We start from the raw sequence: 25,835 nt of genomic DNA, 5'->3' as shown, positions 1-25,835 counted from the left end.
AAGTGTTTGAGCGGGGTCGGATTATGTGCAAACGTACATTTCCGAGCCTCGTTGTGTTCATCATATCAAGCTACAAAAAATTGGGAAAATAACACCGGTAAAAGAGGAGCATAAGAAAAAGTTGATGAAAAGAAGTGATGAAATTTCAGTCAAAATTTGTAATCAAGAACCAAGATTAATCTCATTATCTTAAATTGCAGACTGACAATTTCAAGCTTTATTAGAAAACACAAGGTTTGTGAATGTGATCTTTTGAGTATTCTCTTTGGAAACTTTTATAGCGCATTCCGGACATAAACCTATGCGCTACACAAGTATGAGTATTTGAGAAGCTGAACATACGTTTTCGTTTCTTATGTCTATGCTTCTTAGCCATTTGAAGTCTGTTTGGTCTTTACCCGAAATTTGATTAATTCGGCCTGTCTTTTACTCATTTTATGTCAGGCCTAGTCCCCATCTGTTTGATCATGCCTATTCCCGTTGCTTGGTCTGCTATTCTGTCAGGTTTCATTGGTTGCGACTAAATGACACTCAGTCTGATGAGATTGATAAACTCAACATGAGCAACAACAAAACTTTCTTGTTTCAAATGACCATCTCATTTTATTAAAGGAAAGATTCCTTTCTATAATGTGCTTTCTGTGTGCTTTCTTCAAAAACATTAACGGCGTTTTCTTAGCAAATGTTTTTTATTTTGAATGCAAAGATCTTTGAAAATAGAGGGAACAAAGCGAATTTTTTTTAATAACAAAAAGATTTCAAAGCGTTCAAAGTTGCTGACGAGAAATATTTGATAGTCACCAACTGGCATCTTTCAAAGATATACTTGGTTACTTGTTCACTAAATAATTGTTGACAATCGTGACAAATTGTGAAGAAATCAGATTTTTTTCGTAAAAAATGGCTTTATTTATGCCTATTTGGCCCCTTTTTGTCCCATTTAACCCGTGGTGCAGACTTGAGAACTGCTGACACAATCTTTCTGCTTTAAGATAAGGGCTGGTTGTCGGTGCCTCCATCTCCTAAGAAAGATTTCGTGTAAAAATATTTTTGAAGTCTTTCGGTAAATTGAACCGATTTTTTTTGAAAAAGAATTATTTTGTTGATAAATTACAAATTCTGTTTGCTAAAAGCTTTAAAGGAATATTCTAGAACAATTATCAGCCGCGAAGCGACAGCAAGGAAAGTTTTGGGCTCATTGTTGAGTTTCGAAAAAGGATTACAAAAGAATTCAAAATGTATTTTGGATCTGTCTTCTTTGAATTTTTTTATTTACAATTTTTATCCCAATCTTAGAACATTATGTTTCATTTACAGGTGCAATTATCAGATAATTCTTGTTTAATTGTTTAGTTTGTTAAGAAATTCCAGTTTTCGTGGTCATCTTTTGCTGATTTCTCTGATTATCACAACAATGGCACAAAAATTACAAATTGCATATCACTTTACCAGCATTGAACGAAAGTGCAATTGACTGTTTTCGATATTTTGTAAAAATAGACGGTGTTTTTATTGGCTTCGACACAGTTTCCTCATAAAACTTAATTGACTTTTAATTTTTCCTGTATTTGTTCTTTTTGAAGTTCTATGTGATTCTGCATGATAGGTCTCATTGGTTTTGTTTGGAGGTATAATTGAAGTAATTGATTGATTTCAGTTGATAGCTAATTAGCTTTCATGACTTGTATTTTTTGACTTTCAACTTTTCGTTTTGATTTCATGTTCTCTTTTGACACCAATTTTTTGAGTAATTGCTGGATCCTTTTCACGGATGTTACTTGATTTGTCGACTCTGTATGGCTTTACGTTTGTCTTGTACCATGGAACAAGAGTCATCGGAGCAAAACAGATAATTCCAGAAAATTCAATGAACAACCAGAGAATTGCAAAGCCGCTGTCCCGTTCGTCAAGAAAAAAAATTTTTCAAATTTTTTAACAGGTAAAATATCCAAAAGCCAGCCCTCCATAGAAGTAAAAATGATTTTACCTTGAAATAACAACAAATTCAGCCTTAAAGGATTGAGGGACTGGCATGAGCTGAGCGGAGAGGTTTCTTTGCGGTGCCATTCAAGCCAATAGTGGTGACAAAATTTACTTCTAGTCTTTCCTCTAGTCCTTAACTTTAAGATTCTTAGGCCAATGGTTCGTACCCATTTGTAGTCTGTTTGGTCCGTACAGGAAACTGCACTACTTCGGTGTGTCATATTCCAATGGTGGGTCAGGCCTATTCCCGATGAGTTTGATCAGGCCTATTCTCGTTCTTTGATCCAATACTCTATCCAGCTTCTTTGATTGCAACTCAATGTGACTCGGTCTGGTGAGGTTGACAACCTCATCCAAGAGCAACAACCCAATTTTGTTGTTTCAATTGACCTACTTCATTTTAATAACGGAAAGAGTCATCTATGATGAGGTTTTTAAGTGGTTTTTTTTCAAAAACAGTAACTGCTTTTACTTCGCAAACATTGTTTACATTAAATGCATAAGTTTGTGAAACATGAGGGAAGAAAAGAACTCTTTTTGTAAAAGATTTGACTGCATTTTAAGTTGATGACCAGAAATATTTAATTGCCACCAACGCGCAGCTTTCAAAGATATACACGTTTCCCTGTTAACTGACAAATTGTGGGAAAATGTGGCAAATCGTGAAAAAAAAAATTTTTCTTTTTTTGATAAAAAAGGCGTCAGTTATGGCTATTTTGCCCCTTTTTGTCCAGATTGAACGGTTTTGCAGACATAAAAACTGCTGACACAATCTTTCAGTTCCCAGTTATGTGCCAATTGTCGGTGCCTCCGGTATCTAAGAAAAATTGCGGGAAATAAGGTTTTTACGGAGTTTCGGTTAATTAAACCAATAATTTTGCAACTTTCCAACTTTTGAAGTCATCCTTTGCTGTTTTCTCCGATCATCACAACAAGGGCAGAATAATAACAAGTTGCATATTAGTTTAACAGCTTTGAAAGAAAGTGCAATTGATTATTTTCGATATTTTAATTAATAGATGGTGTATTTAAAGGCTTCGACAGCGTTTCCTCGAAAAACTGAATTGACTTTTTGATTTTTCCTCCGTTTGTAATTTTATGATATTCTGCATAATGACAGGTCTCATTGATTTTGTTTGAAGATAAAAATGAAGTAATTGAATAATTTTTTTGATAGCTAATGGCTTTCATGACTTTAGATTTATTTTTTTTCCAAAAACTGTAATCCTATTTTCTAAGTTTGGGCCCTTTTTGTTTTTTTCCCTATAAATACAGCTCACATTTTTTTTCTGGTTAAATGCAATCCAATCAGCTTCGTTTACTTTTTATCTGACGCTATTTTGACTTTTTCATTGATTTTTTTGTTTAAAAAAAGGCAATGATTTTTAGTCGTAAGTAATGCTTGATGTTTTTTGTTTTCGTTGTTTGTCTTGTCCTTACTCTCCTTAATATCAGTTATCATCAGAGCTCTAATGTGTTATTGTTTTTTTGTATAGTGCTTTGAGAATGAAGTGATTTTCTAAACGAATACAACAATTATTTTCGATAAATAAGCGATTGTTTGAAACTGTTCTATCTCTTCATCATTTAGTGGATAAATATGTCACAAGTGTTTGAGCGGGGTCGGATTATGTGCAAACGTACATTTCCGAGCCTCGTTGTGTTCATCATATCAAGCTACAAAAAATTGGGAAAATAACACCGGTAAAAGAGGAGCATAAGAAAAAGTTGATGAAAAGAAGTGATGAAATTTAAGTCAAAATTTGTAATCAAGAACCAAGATTAATCTCATTATCTTAAATTGCAGACTGACAATTTCAAGCTTTATTAGAAAACACCAGGTTTGTGAATTTGATCTTTTGAGTATCCTCTTTGGAAACTTTTATAGCGCATTCCGGACATAAACCTATGCGCTACACAAGTATGAGAATTTGAGAAGCTGAACCAGAAGACGTCCTTGATGCATTCTATGGCTTTTTGAAAAGGAAATCAGCGATTTATAAACATTTCAAGACATATTAAATAAATTTTCCAAAGAGTTGAACCTGGAGTTATTTTGTTCCATTTTTTGCCTATGCTGGGCAGCGCAGCAAGATCGGCCCGGCAGCGCAGCTACCAGCGTACTCATTCATTATTTGTATAAGGATTGGTCTCAAGGAATACAAAAATTTTTGCACAAAATACGACGCTGAATAAGTTTAAAACTTCAACTCTTTCTTTCTACATTTCAACGTAACTCTTTTTCATTTTCCATCGTAACTCTCAGGCAATTTGCAAAAAATGTCTCAACCGGAGCAGTTATATTGTAATGGATTTTTGTACTAACATGAACCAGATGCAGAGGTATATTCTCTCGTTGAACAAGTTGATGCTGAGAACACATTGGACAGTATAGCGTTGCAGATTGCCCAACGATCGCACCTGGAATAGGCAACAATGCTGAAAAGTAACTGACAAAAGTTGGGATTTGAACTTGAAACATGCTGTTGTCGGAACTGTCGTCGAACTCAAAAAAAACAAACACTTTATCGAAAATACGTTTAATTAAGTCAGCAATCCTTGTTGCATAGCATTGTTGAGATCACATGTCAATTTTAAGGATGCATATCTATTTCGCCTCGTTATTATGTCTTAGTGGCAAGAATCTTCAATTAAGGGCAGTGAAGTTTTCTGGGTTGATAACACATCCAAATCCCCTATAAAGAAGTTATATTTAATGTAGTCGATTACAGCTTTTTTATATGCCTTTAAAAGGTAGCCAGAGTGTACCTGGCCCCGAGAATTCCAACAAATGAATAACAGAGTAAAAAGCGTTCTTGTTCCCAAGAGAATTTTTATGCGAAAATGAAAAGAGATAAAACTGATGTCAGCAGCTCTTAGGCAGGCAGCAATTATTGATTGCTTCTTTAAACTTTTCTGAAATGAAGTGGTTGACAGAAACATAAAGAAAATTTTGTGTGTCATAAAAATTTTTCCCTAATTTCTGATCCTGCTCACAATTTGGCGTCAGGAAACAGGAAACCTACTTCAAATTATTACTCAAACAGTAATCAATCTATTGAATATTCAAAGAACTTCGCATTTTTCTTTTGAGAATTGATTAAATTTTCTTTTTCCTAACTTTGCCTTTTATTTTGCTATCAGAGCACATTGTGTAAATGTAAATGTTGCAAAGTTCTCACATTTCAAAAAAGTTTTCATTTTCCATAGAGGTGTTTTTGGTTTCCTTTGCTGTGAGCAGCTCATACACGTTTGTTTGCAGTTATTACTCTTTGCCATGTAATAATTGTTGAGAACAGCATATTGCAAAGGGCAGCTAAAGAGGGCCCAGTTACAGTTCTACTCATGAACCAGATTGATCATTTGTAAATCTCCCCATTTTTCATTGCGATACTGCATTTTTGAATATTGTAATTTTTGATCTATTCTATTTGGGCCTCAACGGTTTTCACGACCCCAATTTACGAGTTCGTATTACTATCTAACACATTTCTATGTAAAAAATTCTTGCGTATAAATAAATGTCCACTAAGCTGGGGGTCCAAGCAGAACGTCAAAAAGTTTTCAATTTGTCCATGTTTTATTTTTTCTTTCTTTTAAAGAACAACATTATTATGAACTCGTAGCCTGATTTCATCTTTAATTGCGTTGCATTCCACGTTCTCGTTGTTCTAACTGTATAATATATTTTTGACATAATATGATATTATTAAATGCATTTGATTATTATGGATCAACTTTTTATACCTATTTTTAATGTTTCTTCGAATGATTTAATTTAAATTTTAATTTTAATTTAATTGATTTAAAAGCCCCCACACAAAACTTAACGTTCTCCATTTTCTTATGATTTTAAAATGTCAAGTAATTTCCGTACTTTTACTTTTGAATTTTAGCCGAGTATTAAACTTTGGTATACGAGGTTTCGTTGTCTTATTTCCACCTTCTAGTGGAGTTTAAAGAGCTGTTATCATGTTTTCAAAATTAATCGTTGTCCAAAAAATATCAGAAAAATTGAGAACTAAAAGCACTGTTTTCTATTACGCATATATCGTAATTTCATGAGGCTACGGGCAAAAGGCTTTTGTAAACTCAGTCATTTGTGTTGCTTCAACTACTAGTTGTGGGTTAAGATGAGCAAAACATCATTAGATGTAAATTTTAAATATTCAAACATTCTCTTGTTTTGTTTCTAATATAATTAGCATTTAGTTTTTTTATATTGTCTCTTCTATTGAATTGTGAAAAGAGCACTTTTCTCCTGCTTGCTTTTCATTGCTCAAGGAATTGGTAGTTTGATGACATACAATTTTGGTTTTAAACGAAATAATTTCAATTTATCTCAATTGATAACATCTTGGAATGCTTTGGCTCGGTATTTACAATCTATTTTAGCAGTTAAAATAGCAAAACGTCTACTGGCTCATTTAACTTTGTATTAATTATTACAAACTGTTCTCACAGAAAATTGTTCGTCACACTTTTTTCCTTATTCTTAGCAAAATTTATATTTTAGGCTGAAGTGAGCGATAGATGATTAAACGATCAGTGTTTAAACGATTAAACGATCAAATTTTTCATTTTCTGTTTCAATATGGTTCGCCTTTTATTTTTCTTAACGGCCTTAAATTACCTAGCGACCCTTATTGAAGACAAAAAGCCTGGTATATTTCCCACCACCGTCTGTGATATAATGTTAATAATAATATTAATTATAATGATTTCAACCTATCATAGTTACAGCCAGTCTGCTAGTCTCCAGATTAGGGGAAAATCAATTTTCCATCATTAAATTTTCTCGAAAACTTTCCATCCTGAATGGTAACTTCCGTACTTGAATCTTCTTGTTGCTGCCACTTCCAAAGAACTTTTCACTTCTCTTTGAAACTGACGTGGAGTTTCATATGGTTAATAGTTAGGAAGACTGTTTAACTGAGACAGAAAAATTATCGAATGTGGTACTCTGTTAAGTAATTATCTGCAGATCATTTCCGAATAGTTTGTCTGGCTTTAATAAATAACTTTTTACTTGATCTGGTGATTTCACATCCAGAAGGTTTTGTCCAGTTGTGTGAGGCATTCGTAGAAGTTAAACCCAATAAAATCTTGTTAGGTAGAATGAGGTCAATAAAAATTAGAAAAAAACTGACTGTTACCGAGCAATTATTTCCACTGCTTCCGATCAGTTATTGGATAATGATAGGAGAATTATGCAAAAGATTCGTTAGAGAGATGCGGTGACGATAAAATAAGCGGCTAAAAAGACCAATGAATAGGCTGTCAATTTATGGAGCGATACGAACAAATAAGCAGCTTGAAAATATATAATTACATTGAAGCCGTTAGTTGCATCCATCACGTGGTCATTCCGGGGTCTGATTATGTCTGACCAAAACCATTTATGTTCGTAAATCATAACTTTCAACTAGTATCTTATCTGAACTGGGCTCACGCGCTCATGTTTCTTTAGTTTGAAAACCACGTATAGGTGAAGCACAATTCTATCAGTTCTTTATTTTGGTTCAAAAACAATCTTTGTCGATGATACAGAAAGCAAAACAACTTTGGCTATCTATTCCTAAAAACGGCGTTCAAAAGCAACATTTTATTATATTTTCGATGTATGTATGTAATTAACTCTGTATAGGCACTAACAGGGAAGTCACACAGTGTGATAGTTGGGAAACGGCGACTGTTGGTCCAGTCCTGTCCGTTGATGACACTTGTGATGACCTCTATCCCATACGCGTGGTACTTGGGACCCAAAAAGGTGTCCAGAATGAACAACTGCCCGTACACGTTTGCCAAGTAGCAGATCTATAACATACACAACATACAATTAGTTAATTCGCCTGCTTACTATTAATCGTGGTTTGATTATAATAACCATTAGTTTATATTTGAATTCAACTACAACAACTATCCTCAATTGATTTATTTTCGTGTCCGTTGCGACCTCTGCAACCTCATTTTCACATTTTTCATCATCACAATGGCTTGCGCAAAATAGCCGTTGTTCTCCGGACTTTAATCAGGTAAAAACAAAAATATCACAATTTGTGAAACGACTGCTTTTACTTAAGTTTGAGCTCTATTTTTCTGTATTTTTTGTCGTGTGAGCTCAAGTTCAAATCATCAGGTATAAGAACGCAAAACACAAGCAATTAATGCATGCAATGTTTTTTTATCATCAACAGTGCGGAGCTTTAACACGTGTTTAAAGGTACCAGGATTCAAATACCTTTTTTTAAAATAAAATTATTGTAAGAAAACCGAACCTTCGTTTGTTATGAATTAGAAAATAATGATGTTTGATTTATAAATTTCTATCATGTAACATTAACCCAGAGGTTAGTTTAATTGTTCCGACCCCACTTGTGGGGGGAGGAACTATATACTCAAATGGGTTTTTTTTTGTTCAGACAATTTTGGCCGATCGATATATATATCGTAGAGAAATGTTAGAGGTATCATTAAAAAGCTCGTCTAGCTTAGAATTCAAAATTATTTTTTTGAATTACGTTTTTTTCGAGGAGTTGTTCAGGTTTAAAGTTTTGTGTGAACACGTGATATTTGGCATGACTTTGTTCAATTTACGGGAATTTTCGTTCAAATTAAGGTTTTTTCTTTAAAAATAGCAATTCAAAGCTACATTTCACGCCACATATTGAATCAATTTTGTGTTCCTAAAGCGATAAAAAGAACAGTTCTTGTCTCAAAAGGATGTTTACCATAAAAAAATTTGAATTCAAATTGAGAGCTCCTTTGTTTAGAAAACTTTTATTCATATCTTTTTTGTTTTTTTTTAAGTCAACTAGAGGCGAGACACTTTTCATATCAAAATTCCGACAACCTCAATTACAGTCAAATGAACAAAAAATTCGTTTTCAAGGAGTCGCTTACGTTTTTTTTTGGATTCGACTCTGAGTGTTCTTTAATTAAAATTTTGATTTTCTTTGTTAGATTATACAATTGTTTTGGCGTTCTATGGCCTGGACTCGTTGACTAAGAGTTTAATAAGTTTCGTAATGAGCATTAGGCGAACCTATCTAGTGCTTAAAATGGAGAGCTAATGACTGTAAAGACTGAAAAAAAATTTTCGTCAATTTTTTTCAACATTAACCAATCATAATCTTATTTTCGTGAACTGTAAGTCAGTCTCAGTAGTTACAGGACACCTTTCCTTGCTACTGCAATCAAAATTAATCCGGTTAGTAGTTTTGTCTTCTAACTATTGGTCATTTAAATTCAATGCCACAAGAAGTAAAAAAAAAAACATTTCAAAATTTTTGGATATTTTCATTTTATTGGTACCTTTTGAAATCTTATCACTTTATCTTAATATTGATTGCTCCCATTGGCTTAGAAAATAAGTCCAAAGTATCATCGATGAAGTTTTTATAGAAAAACATACGGTTTATACGGCTTCAACACTTTCTTCTCGCACTTTCTACTGAATTTCTGGTTTTTGTCTATAAGTATTGTTGCATTCAAAGTCAAAAAAATTTTCTGTAACGTCTTTTTGATTAAATATGCTTGAGAAACATCTTTTTCCTCTCATCGAGGTATAATTGAGAGCATTTTTACCATCCGTTGAAAGATATTGAATTTAATGGCTGTCAAGAGTTAAAAAATATTTTTTCGAAAATTTTTTTGAACATTAACAAATCGTCAATGATTTTCGTGAACTGTTAGTCGGTCTTAGTAATGTCATTACCCATTTGCTTTCTATTTCAACCAAAATTTATCTAGTTAGATGTTTTATCTTATATCTATTGGATTTTATGACTTCGATGCACGAGTTTTCAAAATTTCTTATTAGTTTTGGATACATTTTTGGAATTTTGGTTCCCTTTGAAAACTTACCACCTTCTCTCAAAATTGATAGTTCCCGTCAGCTTACAAGAGACGTTTAATGGATCATAGATAATGTTTTCAGGGAAAAATATACGGATTATACGGCTTCGACACTTTCTTCTCGCACTTTTCTACTGAATTTCTGGTTTTTGTCTATAATTATTGTTGCATTCAAAGTCAAAAAAATTTTCTGTAACGTCTTTTTGATTAACTATGCTTGAGAAACATCTTTTTTCTCTCATCGAGGTATAATTGAGAGCATTTTTATCATCCGTTGAAAGATATTGAATTTAATGGCTGTCAAGAGTTAAAAAATTTTTATTCGAAAGTTTTTTTTGAACATTAACAAATCGTCAATTTTTTTCGTGAATTGTTAGTCGGTCTTAGTAATGTCATTGTCCATTTGCTTTCTACTTCAACCAAAATTTATCTGGTTAGCGGTTTTATCTTCTATCTATTGGATTTTATGTCTTCGATGCACGTGTTTTCAAAATTTCTTTATAGTTTTGAATACTTTTTTTGTATTTTGGTTCCTTTTAAAAACTTATCACCTTCTCTCAAATTGATAGGTCCCGTTTGCTGACAAGAGACGGTCAGTGGATCATAGATAATGTTTTCAGAGAAAAGCTAATGGTTTATATGGCCCCGACGTTTTCTTCTCGCACTTTTCTACTGAATTTTTGGATTTTGCTTGTTTTTTTTGTTGTCTTCATAGTCAGTGACTTGTTGCAATGTCTTATTGATAGTTTATGGATGAATATGATAAACATTTTTGTTGTCCCTTTGAGGACTATTTTAGCGTACTTTTTGGCTTCCGTTGGAATCTATTGAATTTAATGGCGTTGAAACTATGGTTTTTCTAAATTATTTTGCGTTTTTAATGTAATTGTTCAGATTTGTTGAATTTTTCAAGTCATATTGTTATGAAGAAGAATCCCATTGCTGTTCAAAAAATAATTGGAATTAGAAAGGTTTTACTGAAATTTTCAAATTTTTATTAGCTCTTCGCTCGACACTTTTCTCGCTCAGTTTCTTTTTGAATTTGCTGTTTTTGCCTTTTTTTTTCATTTCCTTATGGAGCCGTTAAACGCTGACCAGTCTCATAAGCTTATTATGAAGTATTGAATGAATGAAATTACTCGGCGCAGTAAGTTTAGAGCGAATAACCATAAAGTTTATGATACCATACCAGTTCAAAAAATTTTCAAATTTTTCAGTTTTTTTTGTTTTTTTTTGTCAACTTGTAACTCATTCTTATCATATAGAGGTCCCATCTAATTCCTTGATTTTCAAAAATTATTAAGTCTACTAATATTATATCGTAATTGAAGTTTTTTTGTTGGACAATATATTAAAGGTGAAAACCACTCTTTCGAAGATTCAATTTACTATAATAAGCAAGTAAGCCATATCAAGTAACATATTAGCATTAAGACGTACAAAGCCACAAGTGATACTTAGACGGCAAGGTTTTTTCGATGCTCTTTTACTGGTTTTTTGTCTGATGTTATTGACGTCAAATCAGTTCGTATTCAATCGGCAATTGTCTAGAAAACCTAAAAATATTAAGCCGAAAACCAGCTTAATCGATACATATAGTGGTTATATTTACTTAAAATTAGGTTAAATGAACTTTTTCGGAACTTTCTAGGTATATTAAAACGTATTTAAATCTTATTTTAAAGTTTAGAAAAACTCGATTCTGATTGGCTGATAATATCTCGCTTACTTATTTACTTCGTAACCTCCTCCGGCCCGGAAGAAGATGTTGGGAAAACTGGTACAAGTTTTACAAGCGGGCGGACGAGTGAACCGGTCGGCGTACGTAAAACGGCGGAGCGCGCGACGCTATCGGAGCCGTAACGGAGTTCCACAATCCGAGCGGTTGGGTAGTAACCCCTAGGGTTGGTTTCTTCAACTATCCAAACCAAGTCACCGGTCTTAAGGTGTTGCTGGTCAGGCGACTGCCACTTAGAGCGTCGGTTCAGCGTCGGTACGTACTCTTTGATCCAACGGGACCAGATCGCATTAGCGTACGACTGCGCGCGGGCGTAGCGTTTACGATGGTCAAGCTCATTATTGCCAACAACAGACGGAATACCGGTAGAGTATTCTCCTAAAAGAAAATGGTTGGGCGTTAAAGCGTTCAAATTGCACGGATCGGTGCTTACGGGTGTTAATGGACGCGAATTGAGAGCATTCTCCACGAGACAAAAGGTAGTATGCCGTACCTCATCCGTGAGGCGACGCGTGCCAAGAATCGTATACAACACGCGTTTGAAGCTGCGTACCAACCTCTCCCAGATACCACCTTGATGTGGTGCGCTGGGTGGATTGAATCTCCACTTTATACCTTTGTGAGCGAGCTCAGCTGCAATGTTGACAACGTTCCACTTTTCAATACTTTCTCGGAGTTCTTTCTCCGCTCCAATAAAGTTAGTGCCATTGTCTGACCAAATCATGGCAGGCGTACGCCTACGTGACACAAACCGCTTAACTCCCATAACACAAGAACTGGTGTCCATGGATGTAACTATCTCGACATGGACAGCGCGAGTAGTGAGACAGGTGAAGAGGAAGCCCCACCTTTTCTCAGTGGTACGGCGGACAGTAACATAGAATGGCCCAAAGTAGTCAACGCCAGTGTTCGTGAAGGGAGGAGACTGGTAAGCAAGTCTCTCCTTAGGTAAGTCAGACATGATTGGCTGCATAGTTACAGCTTGGTATTCTCGGCATCTCAGGCAGTGTGCTTTGATGGAACGCAAGGATGATCTTAGTTTCAGTACTGTGTAGTGTTCCTGCACAATTGATCTTAGGTATTCAACGCCCTGATGGTAATGCTTTACGTGCGTGTGTTCAAGGAACAGTTTTACAAACGGATGACGTGCATCTAAGATGATTGGGTACTTCACATTAAACCCAACTTCAGTTAACCGCTTGATGCGGCCCGTGGAACGGATTAGCCCGTTTGGACTAATAAACGGTGAATGTGGAGCAATTCGGCTACTCCGTTTAACGAATTTATTGTCAAGAAGATCTTTTCTTTCGGCTTCAAAAGACTCTCCTTGCACCAAGTACTGTAGATGACGCTCGGCTTCGTCACGCTCAGTAGGGTCAGTAATGCTACCATCGGGGTTACGGTAGCCGGCATGTTTCGGCAAAAGCCGGAGAACGTATGCGGCAATGCGCAAGTACTTTTGATAAGAACTAAACTTATCAAATGGGAATAACGACGGAACGGGAGTTGTCTGTTTTATAACAGATGTAGCGAGAGAGACAGTGTCTTCTATGATGACTGCTTGGTTGACGCCAAGTTTGATGTTATTAATGACGTATTTGTTCGGTACGAAAGGGAAACTTGAGTTAGATAAGAAATGTGGACCATTGACCCAACTGCTTAGTTGCAAAACCTCAGCGGACATTCCACGCGTGCCAGCGTCAGCTGGATTATCCTTAGTTGCGACGTGGTTCCATTGGTCAACGCTGGTATTCTCCAAAATTTCACAAACGCGGTTTGCAACAAAGATTCGTTGCTTTTCATTAGAGTTTATCCACTGAAGAACGGTCGTGCTGTCTGTCCACATGAATACTTGGTTAACAGTTACAGTAGGTGCCTGAATAATTTCGTTCTTCAGCCGAGCGGCAAGTAGAGCTGCTTGCAATTCCAGTTTAGGGACAGTCATTACTTTCATTGGCGCCCAGCGCACTTTCCCCAAAACAAACGCAAGCTCTGTTTTTATCTTGCCCGTAGGGATTGTTACTCGGGCTCGAAGAAATGCGACGGCACTAAAAATATCCTGAGAACTGTCACCGAACATATGCAACTCTGTATTATCAAAGGGTCCACTAAAGTAACTTCGAGGAATTTTGACGTTTTCAAGCTTTGGTAAGTCCGCACTCCAGACCAAAAATCTTTGAACCATGTCCTGTGGGAGCTCGTCATCCCATTGCTGTCCTGTGACACGCCAGATGTCTTTTAAGAGCAATCGTGCACCGACGGTAAACGGTGCGACAAGACCAATGGGGTCAAAGACTTTCGAGACAAGACTTAGGGCCAAGCGTTGCGTGAGGGACTTCGTGATAGCGCAGCTTGTACCCCTACTCACAACTAAAGTGTCATTAGTGTGATCCCACTTTAACCCTAGCACATGCGATGAATCCTCCTGACATGAAACAATAACCTTGGGCTCAGTAGATTGAGGGGAACCATCAATTCGGTCAGCCAGATTTGGTACATTGCTTACGAACTTTGTAAGCTTGAACCCACCGAGATGAAGAAGATGTACCAATTCCTTCGATCTATTGATGGCTTTCTCAGGAGACTCTACTGAGTCAAGGTAATCGTCCATGTAAAAGTTTTCAAGGACGGGTTTTGCAGCTTCGGGTCAAAACTTGGCATTGTCTCTCGCAGTGTGTTGTAATGCATAGTTGGCGCATGTGGGCGAGTCTTTAGCCCCGAATATATGGCGCGTATATTGATACACTACAACGTTAGTTGTGGGGTCCTCCCGCCACAGAAAGCGAAGTGATGGTTGATCTGATGGTAATACACCAACCTGTAGAAACATTCCCTCGATGTCGGCAGAGACGGCATATGGATGTTGTCGGAAGCGAAGAAGTACGTAAATAAGTTTTTGGAGCAGATCAGGGCCAGTGAGCAAAGATTTATTAAGTGAGGCGCCATGAAATTTTGCTGCTCCATTGAGCACCCTACGCACCTTACCTGGTTTGTTCGGGTTTAAAACCGGATGGTGGGGTAGGTACCACTCTTTATCGGACCGGTTCTCAACCTTGTGAGCGTCTGGAACCTCAATTACATACCCCTTGCTTAGGTCTTCCTTGATGGTACTAGTATACTTCTCTCTAAGGTCTTCATCCTTAGCCAATCGTTTTTCGAGAGATTTCAGTTGCACAAGGGATGAGAAGTAATTATTTGGTAGCTTGGTGTTATCTGCTGCCCACAGCATTCCGACATCGTATCTCAGGCCATTGTGTGTGGTGGTACTCTCAAGGAGTTCGTGAGCCCTTGCGTCTGCTGCAGATCTTGAGTCGACCTGCTTGTTTGCCCCGAATGATTCAATGTCGTACCATGACTTTACTTGACTTGCTAACTCATTGTCATGTTCGATATTCACTTTAAAGCACGTTGAGGTTAAACAAGAACTTGATGGTAACGGACCGCTTAAGACCCAACCTATGGGTAAGCGTACGGCAACGGGTGAACGCTTCTCATCGGCAGAGAAGTATTCTAACGGGCGGATGGCATGATAGACATCTTGTCCGAGTATCATCTCAATGTCTTTATAGGAATATGTCACGGGATCAAGGACTGCTAAGTGTGGGTAAGTCTCTTGCAGGGCCTGTACATTAATTATATCTGAGCCGACGTTCAGACTCTCCTTAACGAAAGGGTTGATGGTAAATTGTTCGAAATCTTGATGTTCTCTTGGTTTCACAGTAACTTCAACAATCCTGGTGTCAACTACTTCTTCGGTATTAATACCCTTGACAGTTAGCTTTAGTGCTTTACCGTGCAAACCGAGTCTATCTGCGAGACTACCGGCCACCCAAGAGTTACTGCAGGCGGTATCACACAAAACTAAAGCTTTGGTATCTAAACCGGACGAATTGACCAACTGCAATTCCGTTACCTGAAGGAGCCCCTTAACATCAGTAACAGATGACATTGTTGTGGTCCTATTAGACGGCTGTTGACTAGTAGTTGCTTTACTTTGACCTGTGTTGCCAGAAGACTGGATAGTATTGGGATATGTTGACTGTTTTGTTGGGAAAACCCTATCTGCTCCATGCAATAGTGAGTTATGCGAACTATTACACCCTTCTGCTCGGCACTTTCTTGGTTGAGGACACTGGCGGAATGTGTGCTTATCACGTAAGCACGAAAAGCAAAGTTTGTTATCCGCCACCAACTTAGCTCTCTGGGTTGGAGTCTTTTCCTTGAAAACTTGACACTCCCATAGCCGGTGGTTACCTTTGCATACAATGCACCGAGAGTAAGTGTTTGTGGAAGGAGATGGAATTTGCTTCTTTGTGTCCCTTTGTTGTGAGTTTGATGCAAACACTTTTGAGGCTGTTTTGGTCTTTGTTACTGAAGTGCTGTTATCTTCAAGCCTTGCCTTGGTTGCGTTTTGTTTCATAAGATCATGGGCCTCAGCCTTTTCTTTAAGCCAATCGTTAAAGTCAAGGAGGGTAGGCTTAACCCAGTGCTTCTTAACCGTAAAGAGTGACCATGACTCTTTCATGTTTGGTGGTAACTTCTGTACCGCTTGGTTAAGTAGGGAAGCGCTCTTCAAGTCAGCATCATATGATAGTGACTTGAAAACCCCAACGAGGCTGGATATGGCTGCAGAATAGTTAATGATGTTATCACTATTGTGCATTTTGAGAGGCGGAAAATTGCTTAGTTTATCCAAGTGTGCACTTACGACTGCCTGTGGCTGGCCAAATTTACGTTCTAAAGTCCTTAGTGCATCCTTGTACATTAAACCACAGTAAGCAAACTCGTTGATTGCAATCTTTGCTTTACCGGTGACGAGGGTTTTGAGGTATGTCAATTTAACGTCATCAGTTAGCGATTGCGAGTCAATCGGGCTTTTGAATTGAGCATACCATTCGTGCCATTGTAATGGATCGCCATTATACTGAGCAAGTTTCCATTCTGGCAAGGGGTCATTTTTCTTGCTGGTTATTGCATCAGCTAATTTCCTAATCAATGACGCATTGTCCGGTATCGGAGGGGCAGGTGCAGACACCTGCGGACCACTCCAACTCAACGGAGTGGGCCCAACATAAGGGTATGTTGGCTGAAAAACCGGAGTGGCCAGACCAGGTACAATATTACTTGTAGTTGCAATCGGGTTTTCCTGATGTGTGCCGGATGGTGATTGCATATCAATCAAAAGGGGTGATTTCGAATATATTTGTTGTGGAAAAATAGAAACTGATGGTGCAATGAGTGCCTGTACATTTGGAGCAACATTATTTACGGTAATGATGTCTTTGTTAACTAATGACGGTCTGTGCTGCGGAAAACGCCAATGACTCATATTTGGCCCAAAACTTTGGCCAAGAGGGATATTGGGCATATTTGGGAAAGGAGGAGCAACAGAACGTACAACTTTGTGTACGCGGTTATTACTATTCTGACAATTGTTGTTGACGAGAGGCTGGTTAATCAAAGGGGCGTGTGGGATGGGAGCAGTGAGGTTAGGTGCGAAGAGTGGGTTCGGAATGGGAAGGTCATTAGGATGAGCGGGTTCGGTGTTGTGCTGTTGAGTGTTTGGACTTGGTGGGGCGCTTGGGTGCAAGGGAACGTTTATTGCGGGGGCTGGATGATTTGTTGTCGGAAAAGGAGGAAGGGTGGCGTTTGGTGCTCGGGGGATACAATTAATTTGTTGTCGGGAGCATATTCGCTGGGCCAAATTATTCTTCGGTAGACTTGATGTTACAGGTCCCTGGATTGTGCGTGTGGAAGAAACTCGGATGCATTATTTTGATTTTCTTGTGGTGCGAACGTCTGTGGTGGAATGGGCTGTTGAATAGGCGGGGAAAAAGCCCCTGGGGCGTGTACAGAAGGTGGCTGACTATCCGCGGTTCCTTGGTTAGTTATGGTTGGAAACGCCACGCCTTGCTGGCCTGTTTGATCCATTTGCGCCCTTAGGTGCGCCTGGTACAACGTCTGTGTGTTAGCAGCAGCCAAAAAGTTTTCAGGTGGAGTATAATAAGGATCGAGTTGCTGTAATGTCTCATTGCTTAAAATGTAATTGCCTCGACAATTTTTTGGAATGGAATGCCTTGAAATTTCAGTGTTCTGATCTTCCACTGTTTTGCCGTTGTTGTGGCTAGGACATTCTGGAGGGTCAATCGTAACCTCTGGTTCACTAGTTTTCTCCTCATTGTGGAAACTTAAAGCAAGTGAGTTGTTGATCCAGTCTTGGACAGCCTTTTCACTTCTCATTGAGCTCCTAGCACTTGCAGTTGTTTCAGATTGGCTAACTTTAGAAACGGCGTCCAGCAATTCAAATTCTTGCAGAGTTGCCTCTGCCAACCGTTTCCTGTTGTTTTCCTCCAGTTCATCTAATTCTTTTTGCTTTTTCTGTTTAGCAAGACGAATGGCCGCCTCATTCTGTTTTTCAATTTCTTCGCGCTTCATTTTAGCAATTACGTAGTCATGTTTACGCTGACTAGATGTTTTTGACGAGGTCATAATTGAGGGAAGTCTAGAAAGAATGGGAGCCCTTGGTTCCTGGAGCTCACTCACTTTATCATCAGCAGAGTTGATGTAGTTTCGTGCTGAAGTGAGTATCTTGTTATTCTTAGTTGTCATTGCCTCCAAGTAAGACTCTAATGAAGGAACAAGTGCACTTGGATCCTCTGTTTTTCCAGCAAATGCAGGTCCTCATTGCAGGTCCTCATCAGGTCCTCATTTTTGTCTACAACAATCATAAACGCTTCGTTGCACTTTGTTACTAGGCGTTCAACTTTCACTCGCCTACTTTGATTATTTAAACAATGAAGGATATCTTCATGTATAGCATGCAATTCAGCTTCACGCTTTGACCTGGCAGCGTACAACTTTTTGACTTTTTGATCAAGACTATTAGACATCACGATGTTATTATTTCCAGATACCAGCAAAACTACCACTGCACACGGTTATCTTTTATAAACACACTCCAAACAAATCAAACCCACGCAAATAAAACCCAACGCAAAAGACACCAAACACAGCACACTGTAGACAGTCTGTAAAACAAACCGCCCAAAGAGTAGAAAATGTCGTCGAGCACCCAGTGCCCGACAAAAACAGAAGTGGAGCGCTGAACGCTATGCGCTCAACGCAGAGGGAGACAAAGGACGCACGGGAAGTCGAGTGAGGAACGCGCGACGAAACGGAAACGTGATGGACGGGAAGTCGGACGAGCGACGCGCGACGCAACGGGAACGGAACAGACGAGAAGTCGAGTGACCAGTGCGCGACGGAGCGGAAACGGGACGTGCAGGAAAGCCGGTGAAAAACGCGCAACGCAACGAAACGGGACGGTGGGAATGAACGGGTGGGAAATGAGGTTGGAAAGAACTATGTTAGCATACCACAGCAAAAACTAAAGCAAACAACCTAGCCGTAACTCCAAAACAAACTTAAGTCACACCCTAGGAAGAAGGAGAGAAGCTACTGCAAGACAATCTAACATAGTTCATAATGGGTTTATAACGACAAATTTAACGAGAAACTAATTTACGGCAATGCAGTAGTACACTAAAAAGATGAAAAGTTCGAGAAATTTACTAGCCGTAACTCCAGAATGAACTTAAGTCACATCCTATCAAAACCGAAACCAAAACAAACAACCAGCATACTAACGGTATTAAACAAACTACAGCAAAATTGAATAAACTACAATAGTGTATTTGTAGACTAAGGCAATCGGAAAAGTCAAGAAGCAATCCAGCCGTAACTCGAGAATAAACTTAAGTCACACCCCAGAAGGCAACAAGACCAAACCAACTAGCAATCATACAGGTACACACAAACATAGAGCTACAAAATCAATATACTACAACAGGAAGGCTAGTGAATTAGTTAAGTTGAAAAGTCAAAGAACAATCCAGCCGTAACTCGAGAATAAACTTAAGTCACACCCTAGAAAGCTATCAGACCTAAACAACAAACCAGCATACTAGCATACTCAACATACTACAGCAAAAACAACAACATACTTCATCACATATGACATACTACACTGAAATCCGGAAAAGTACCGGAAGAAAACGAAAAGCGAAGTTTCGGGAGAGCGACGTTATTGAGAAGAAAAAAAATCGTAACACGGAAAACTAAAGAGCGAAAGGACGAAAAGGACGCGGGCAAAACAGTTCATAAACGATCGACGAGAAAAATTACGGGAATTCGATATATATTTTTTTGTAGGCCGGAGGCTGTGAAAATTTTCACAATATTTTTGTGTTAATTGAGTTTCACTCAATTTACGAACCTTCTTGCTGGAAAATTGATTTTTTGACAAATTTGTCAAAATTTTACACTTTTGTTCACTTTTTTCTATTTTTTGGTCAACATTTCTGCAATTTTTTGAAGACGGAACGGTAATCCAGTAAATTGGACGGTTTTATGCCTGAAAGTACGGTTTTTCAATATTCTATTTTGATATGCTATGTTTTTTTGATTTGCATCAAAATTGACCAAAATTTTTCAAAATTGAACAAATTAGCATAATTTTTTTTCAATTTTCTCTTTATCAGAGGTTATTTTTGATATACGAACCGACTGTATCAATTTTTTCGAGTTTTTGGTAAATCTACCAAAAATTTCCAAAATCAAAGTTTTTTCTTCCCAAAATTATGTTTGCGGGGGCCCCTTTCTAGTTTTTTTTTCTACAAAGAATATTTTATTTTTACTAACCCATGTGATATCGAAAAATGTTAATCGGGTTGGGTTTCTTGCCGTCTAAGTTCAAAACATCAATTTACTGCAAAAATCAATTAAAGTTTTTGTTCTGTCTTACAGTTTTTGGTGATTGTTTTGCAACTTTCATGCGCTCCATGAGTTGAGTCTGAGGATTGAGGGGAGGATTCTGCAACTAGTCACACATCCTTGCATCTTCCATTTGTACGACATACTCGAGAACTTTCTCGTGCTGTGCAGTACTGTCAAGTCCACAGTTGATTATTTCCAGAGTTCATCAGTTCTAAATTCCAGTTCTTGAGCAGTTGCCTGTTTTTCATTCCTGTGTAGCACAATTATCTGTCTGTCTCTGAGGCTGCCTGGGCTATCTTTTTCTCCGGAATGATCACAGTTGAGTAATCCCCACCAACAACTTGTGATATAACTGTTTAATGGTAATGGGCTATGTTGATGTAAAAGGGTAAACAATTCTATGACCGAATCTGAAGTTGTGAGTTAAAATAAAGTTTTGGAATACACAATTCGTGGAATCCCAGGCTCTGATCTTAACAGCTCAGATATCAGTTTATTATTGTCCAAACACCTGCACGAAAGTTATTATATTGTCCCTTAATTTGAAACAACATTCGTAACCCGGGTCGCGGTACCATATTAAAGGTGAAAACCACTCTTTCGAAGATTCAATTTACTATAATAAGCAAGTAAGCCATTTCAAGTAACGTATTAGCATTAAGACGTACAAAGCCACAAGTGATACTTAGACGGCAAGGTTTTTTCGATGCTCTTTTACTGGTTTTTTGTCTGATGTTTTTGACGTCAAATCAGTTCGTATTCAATCGGCAATTGTCTAGAAAACCTAAAAATATTAAGCCGAAAACCAGCTTAATCGATACATATAGTGGTTATATTTACTTAAAATTAGGTTAAATGAACTTTTTCGGAACTTTCTACGTATATTAGAACGTATTTAAATCTTATTTTAAAGTTTAGAAATACTCGATTCTGATTGGCTGATAATATCTCGCTTACTTATTTACTTCGTAACACAATATGCGTTTTCATAAAAGCTTTGTGAGTGGTATATTTGTTTCTTTTTCTCTTCTTTTAGCACATTCGGTTTATAACAGATCCCAATGATTTTCAAATGTTTCCCAAATGAGCTTAATTAGTACATAAACTATTATACAAGCTGAATTAGTATATACAAAAACTGAAATAAAAATAAATATTATTCAGATGATTCTAATGTCTTCAAAAATTTGTGTTTTCGGAAATTGTTTGTTTTCTTTGAGTTTTTCTGTATCTTTAGTCCGTTCCCATGGCTAAGTCTATCCAAAGACAGGTCCCATTGGTTTCATAATGACTTCTTACTAAATTTATCAAGATTTGTTTTCTTATAAGCTGATGATTTTTAAGAGTTTTGAAATTATTTGTTGGTTTAAATGATGTTGATTGATTTTTGAATTTCGCCTCATTATTTCTTCCCTTTGCTGACTTTTTACCTAGTGTCATTAAGAAAAATTTTCATCTGCAGTAGTGTTTGGACAAAGTAAAATTGTGTAGTTAAGTTTTTATCTGATTGCATTTTGACGTTGTTACTAGGTCCTTTTAAAATTAGATATTGAGTTTCTCCCTTGAAATCTTTGTTTTTGCATATTTTTTGTTTGCTTTTTTTTCGCGTCGTCTTTTGATTGCAGACCTCGTGAGTGTTGTAATGAGGCACGGCGTTATGTAATTCAATTAGTAGTTAGATTTTGTAATGAGTTTTTTAAACTCAAACATTATTTTTGTTATATCTTCATTTGGTTGACAATTAAGTCAAAAATGTAGATGAGCTCGGGTCCGAACATCATGTGCGAGCGCACATTAACGAGCCTCATTGTTTAGTTTAATTTAAGATTTAAAAAAAGAAAAGTTTTTGTCAGCAGTTAGTTTTGATGTGAAAGGACAAGTTAGTTTTCTTCTATTCAAATCATAATGGTTGATAGAAGGGAGCCATAGTTGATTGCACCGTCTTCTGAATGGAAGAGAATTGTTTTTTTTTGCCAGTGAAAAAGTTGGAAGGGCTAGTGTTAGTGCAGGGATAGTGGTAACCGATACATTTTCTGTTTGTTTTGGCGAATGCATATTTTTATTTCGATTTTTTAGATTAAGTAATAAACTATTTCTCTTCCTTCTTGGTAGGCAATAAAATGAAAAATTGACATTCTCTACTCTTTAAGTGAAACTGCGTGCGTACGTACCTCTGAACAGAATCTATATCTTTTGTGTAGTGAATGGAAAAGGGTATGCAAGAAAAATTCTTCAAAAATGTAATGATCTTTCTTGGTTTATTTTTTCGTTCTTCTATCATCTCATTAAAAACAATGCCAACAAAACAAATACAAATGCACCTTTTCAATAACCACGTCAGCGGATCATTTCAGTGGACTACTTTTGCGCGCCTTTTTTTAAACACAAGAATTGGCTTATTCAATTGATGAATTTCATTCATTAGATGAAACTAAGGAGTAAATGCTTCTAGCAAGGCGTACAAACAAAATAAAAAAAGACAGTTTTAAATTTAGTAATATGTAAAGCTTTTTGTGAAGTTTTTTTTTCAATTTTTTTAAGAATTTGTGACGAAAAGATTTTCCTTGCTTGTTTAGAAGTATAGATAATAGTATAATAATACATCAGAACTTACAGAAAATGATTTTTTCTAGCTTTTTGGAATGCAACCTATATACTAGATTTTTTAACCACTCGGTATCAAACATAATTTTGTGTTTGCATCACAAAAATCTTTTTGTTATGCAGAGTTTTTTAGTATAAAAAGTCTTCATAGTTGTATTATATTAATCTTTAAAGTTTTTTTTTATTTGTTTTCTTAAATTTCCTTTGTGTTTAAAATTTTGGGTTTTCTGAAAATGGACTGTACAACCCATTAGGACTCAGTTCTGAAATCAGTCCAATATTTGGAAAATTCAGGGCTTTTCTCCTTGTATTTTTTTAATTTTTGTCAACGTACTTTTTTCTTTTAACTATACAAGTAAGTTTTTAACTACACAACCTTGCTACATTTTAATTGACTAATGTGAGATAATTTTCCATTTCCATTATTCTGCTCAAACAAAATTAAAAAAACAGAATTTTACAGAAAAGGCAAGTTTTAAGCTGAGTTTTAGCTAACTTTCTTCTGTTTTTGTGCTAACATTACCTCGTATATCGCAATTTTTTTTACTATTCTCCTAATGACGCTATTAAGACAACGGAGTTCTATACCCGGGTCGATTTCGAATGGTTAACTTGTAAGAACTTGCAAGTTTCTTGCAAGTTCTTACAAGGCGATGCATCGCCTTGCAAGTTTTTCTTCCAAAAACTTGCAAGTTCTTACAAATTAACCATTCGACTTACAAGTTACTTACAAGTTAACCATTCGACTTGCAAGGCTCTTACAAGTTAACCATTCGACTTACAAGTTACTTACAAGTTAACCATTCGACTTACAAGGCTCTTACAAGATAAACCTTCAACTAGTGAATGGTTATCTTGTAAGAACTTGCAAGTTTCTTGCAAGTTCTTACAAGATAACCATTCTGCCTATGCTGTAAGAAAAAAAGTTAAAACGTCGCAAGATATGAATGTACACAAAAACAAGAACAAATTGGACATCTTACAGTAAAATATTCGAATCATTTGATGTTTTTTGGCACTTTTTTTCAACTTGTAATTGTTTCGTGCCTATAAGAGTGATTTAGAGCCACATTATGAATTTGGACTCGGCCCGGATCATAAAAAAACGTTGCACGACACACAGTGTTAGTGCAGGGATAGTGGTAACCGATACATTTTCTGTTTGTTTTGGCGAATGCATATTTTTATTTCGATTTTTTAGATTAAGTAATAAACTATTTCTCTTCCTTCTTGGTAGGCAATAAAATGAAAAATTGACATTCTCTACTCTTTAAGTGAAACTGCGTGCGTACGTACCTCTGAACAGAATCTATATCTTTTGTGTAGTGAATGGAAAAGGGTATGCAAGAAAAATTCTTCAAAAATGTAATGATCTTTCTTGGTTTATTTTTTCGTTCTTCTATCATCTCATTAAAAACAATGCCAACAAAACAAATACAAATGCACCTTTTCAATAACCACGTCAGCGGATCATTTCAGTGGACTACTTTTGCGCGCCTTTTTTTAAACACAAGAATTGGCTTATTCAATTGATGAATTTCATTCATTAGATGAAACTAAGGAGTAAATGCTTCTAGCAAGGCGTACAAACAAAATAAAAAAAGACAGTTTTAAATTTAGTAATATGTAAAGCTTTTTGTGAAGTTTTTTTTTCAATTTTTTAAAGAATTTGTGACGAAAAGATTTTCCTTGCTTGTTTAGAAGTATAGATAATAGTATAATAATACATCAGAACTTACAGAAAATGATTTTTTCTAGCTTTTTGGAATGCAACCTATATACTAGATTTTTTAACCACTCGGTATCAAACATAATTTTGTGTTTGCATCACAAAAATCTTTTTGTTATGCAGAGTTTTTTAGTATAAAAAGTCTTCATAGTTGTATTATATTAATCTTTAAAGTTTTTTTTATTTGTTTTCTTAAATTTCCTTTGTGTTTAAAATTTTGGGTTTTCTGAAAATGGACTGTACAACCCATTAGGACTCAGTTCTGAAATCAGTCCAATATTTGGAAAATTCAGGGCTTTTCTCCTTGTATTTTTTTAAATTTTTGTCAACGTACTTTTTTCTTTTAACTATACAAGTAAGTTTTTAACTACACAACCTTGCTACATTTTAATTGACTAATGTGAGATAATTTTCCATTTCCATTATTCTGCTCAAACAAAATTAAAAAAACAGAATTTTACAGAAAAGGCAAGTTTTAAGCTGAGTTTTAGCTAACTTTCTTCTGTTTTTGTGCTAACATTACCTCGTATATCGCAATTTTTTTTACTATTCTCCTAATGACGCTATTAAGACAACGGAGTTCTATACCCGGGTCGATTTCGAATGGTTAACTTGTAAGAACTTGCAAGTTTCTTGCAAGTTCTTACAAGGCGATGCATCGCCTTGCAAGTTTTTCTTCCAAAAACTTGCAAGTTCTTACAAATTAACCATTCGACTTACAAGTTACTTACAAGTTAACCATTCGACTTGCAAGGCTCTTACAAGTTAACCATTCGACTTACAAGTTACTTACAAGTTAACCATTCGACTTACAAGGCTCTTACAAGATAAACCTTCAACTAGTGAATGGTTATCTTGTAAGAACTTGCAAGTTTCTTGCAAGTTCTTACAAGATAACCATTCTGCCTATGCTGTAAGAAAAAAAGTTAAAACGTCGCAAGATATGAATGTACACAAAAACAAGAACAAATTGGACATCTTACAGTAAAATATTCGAATCATTTGATGTTTTTTGGCACTTTTTTTCAACTTGTAATTGTTTCGTGCCTATAAGAGTGATTTAGAGCCACATTATGAATTTGGACTCGGCCCGGATCATAAAAAAACGTTGCACGACACAAAGTTTGCGAAAAAATACTTTTCTTCCCT

The 25,835-nt window shown here is 36.5% G+C and overlaps 1 protein-coding gene across 1 annotated transcript in view; it reads right to left on the bottom strand.

Moving 5' to 3' along the window:
- Positions 1-25,835, bottom strand: part of LOC142344110 (innexin unc-9-like) — a 134,031-nt gene that overhangs the window by 46,214 nt on the left and 61,982 nt on the right. The window contains exons 5-6 of the mRNA XM_075395607.1: positions 7,639-7,800; positions 4,310-4,404 (exon numbers count right to left, since the gene is read on the bottom strand). Coding sequence (XP_075251722.1) covers positions 4,310-4,404; positions 7,639-7,800 — 257 coding nt within the window. The remainder of the gene's footprint in view (positions 1-4,309; positions 4,405-7,638; positions 7,801-25,835) is intronic.

The sequence above is a fragment of the Convolutriloba macropyga genome, chromosome 8 (assembly GCF_964194025.1).
Source record: "Convolutriloba macropyga chromosome 8, txConMacr16.3, whole genome shotgun sequence".
In the NCBI taxonomy this organism is placed as follows: Eukaryota; Metazoa; Xenacoelomorpha; order Acoela; family Convolutidae; genus Convolutriloba; species Convolutriloba macropyga.
Note: the sequence above shows the minus strand (reverse complement) of the source record. Positions and strands in the feature narration are given on the sequence as shown.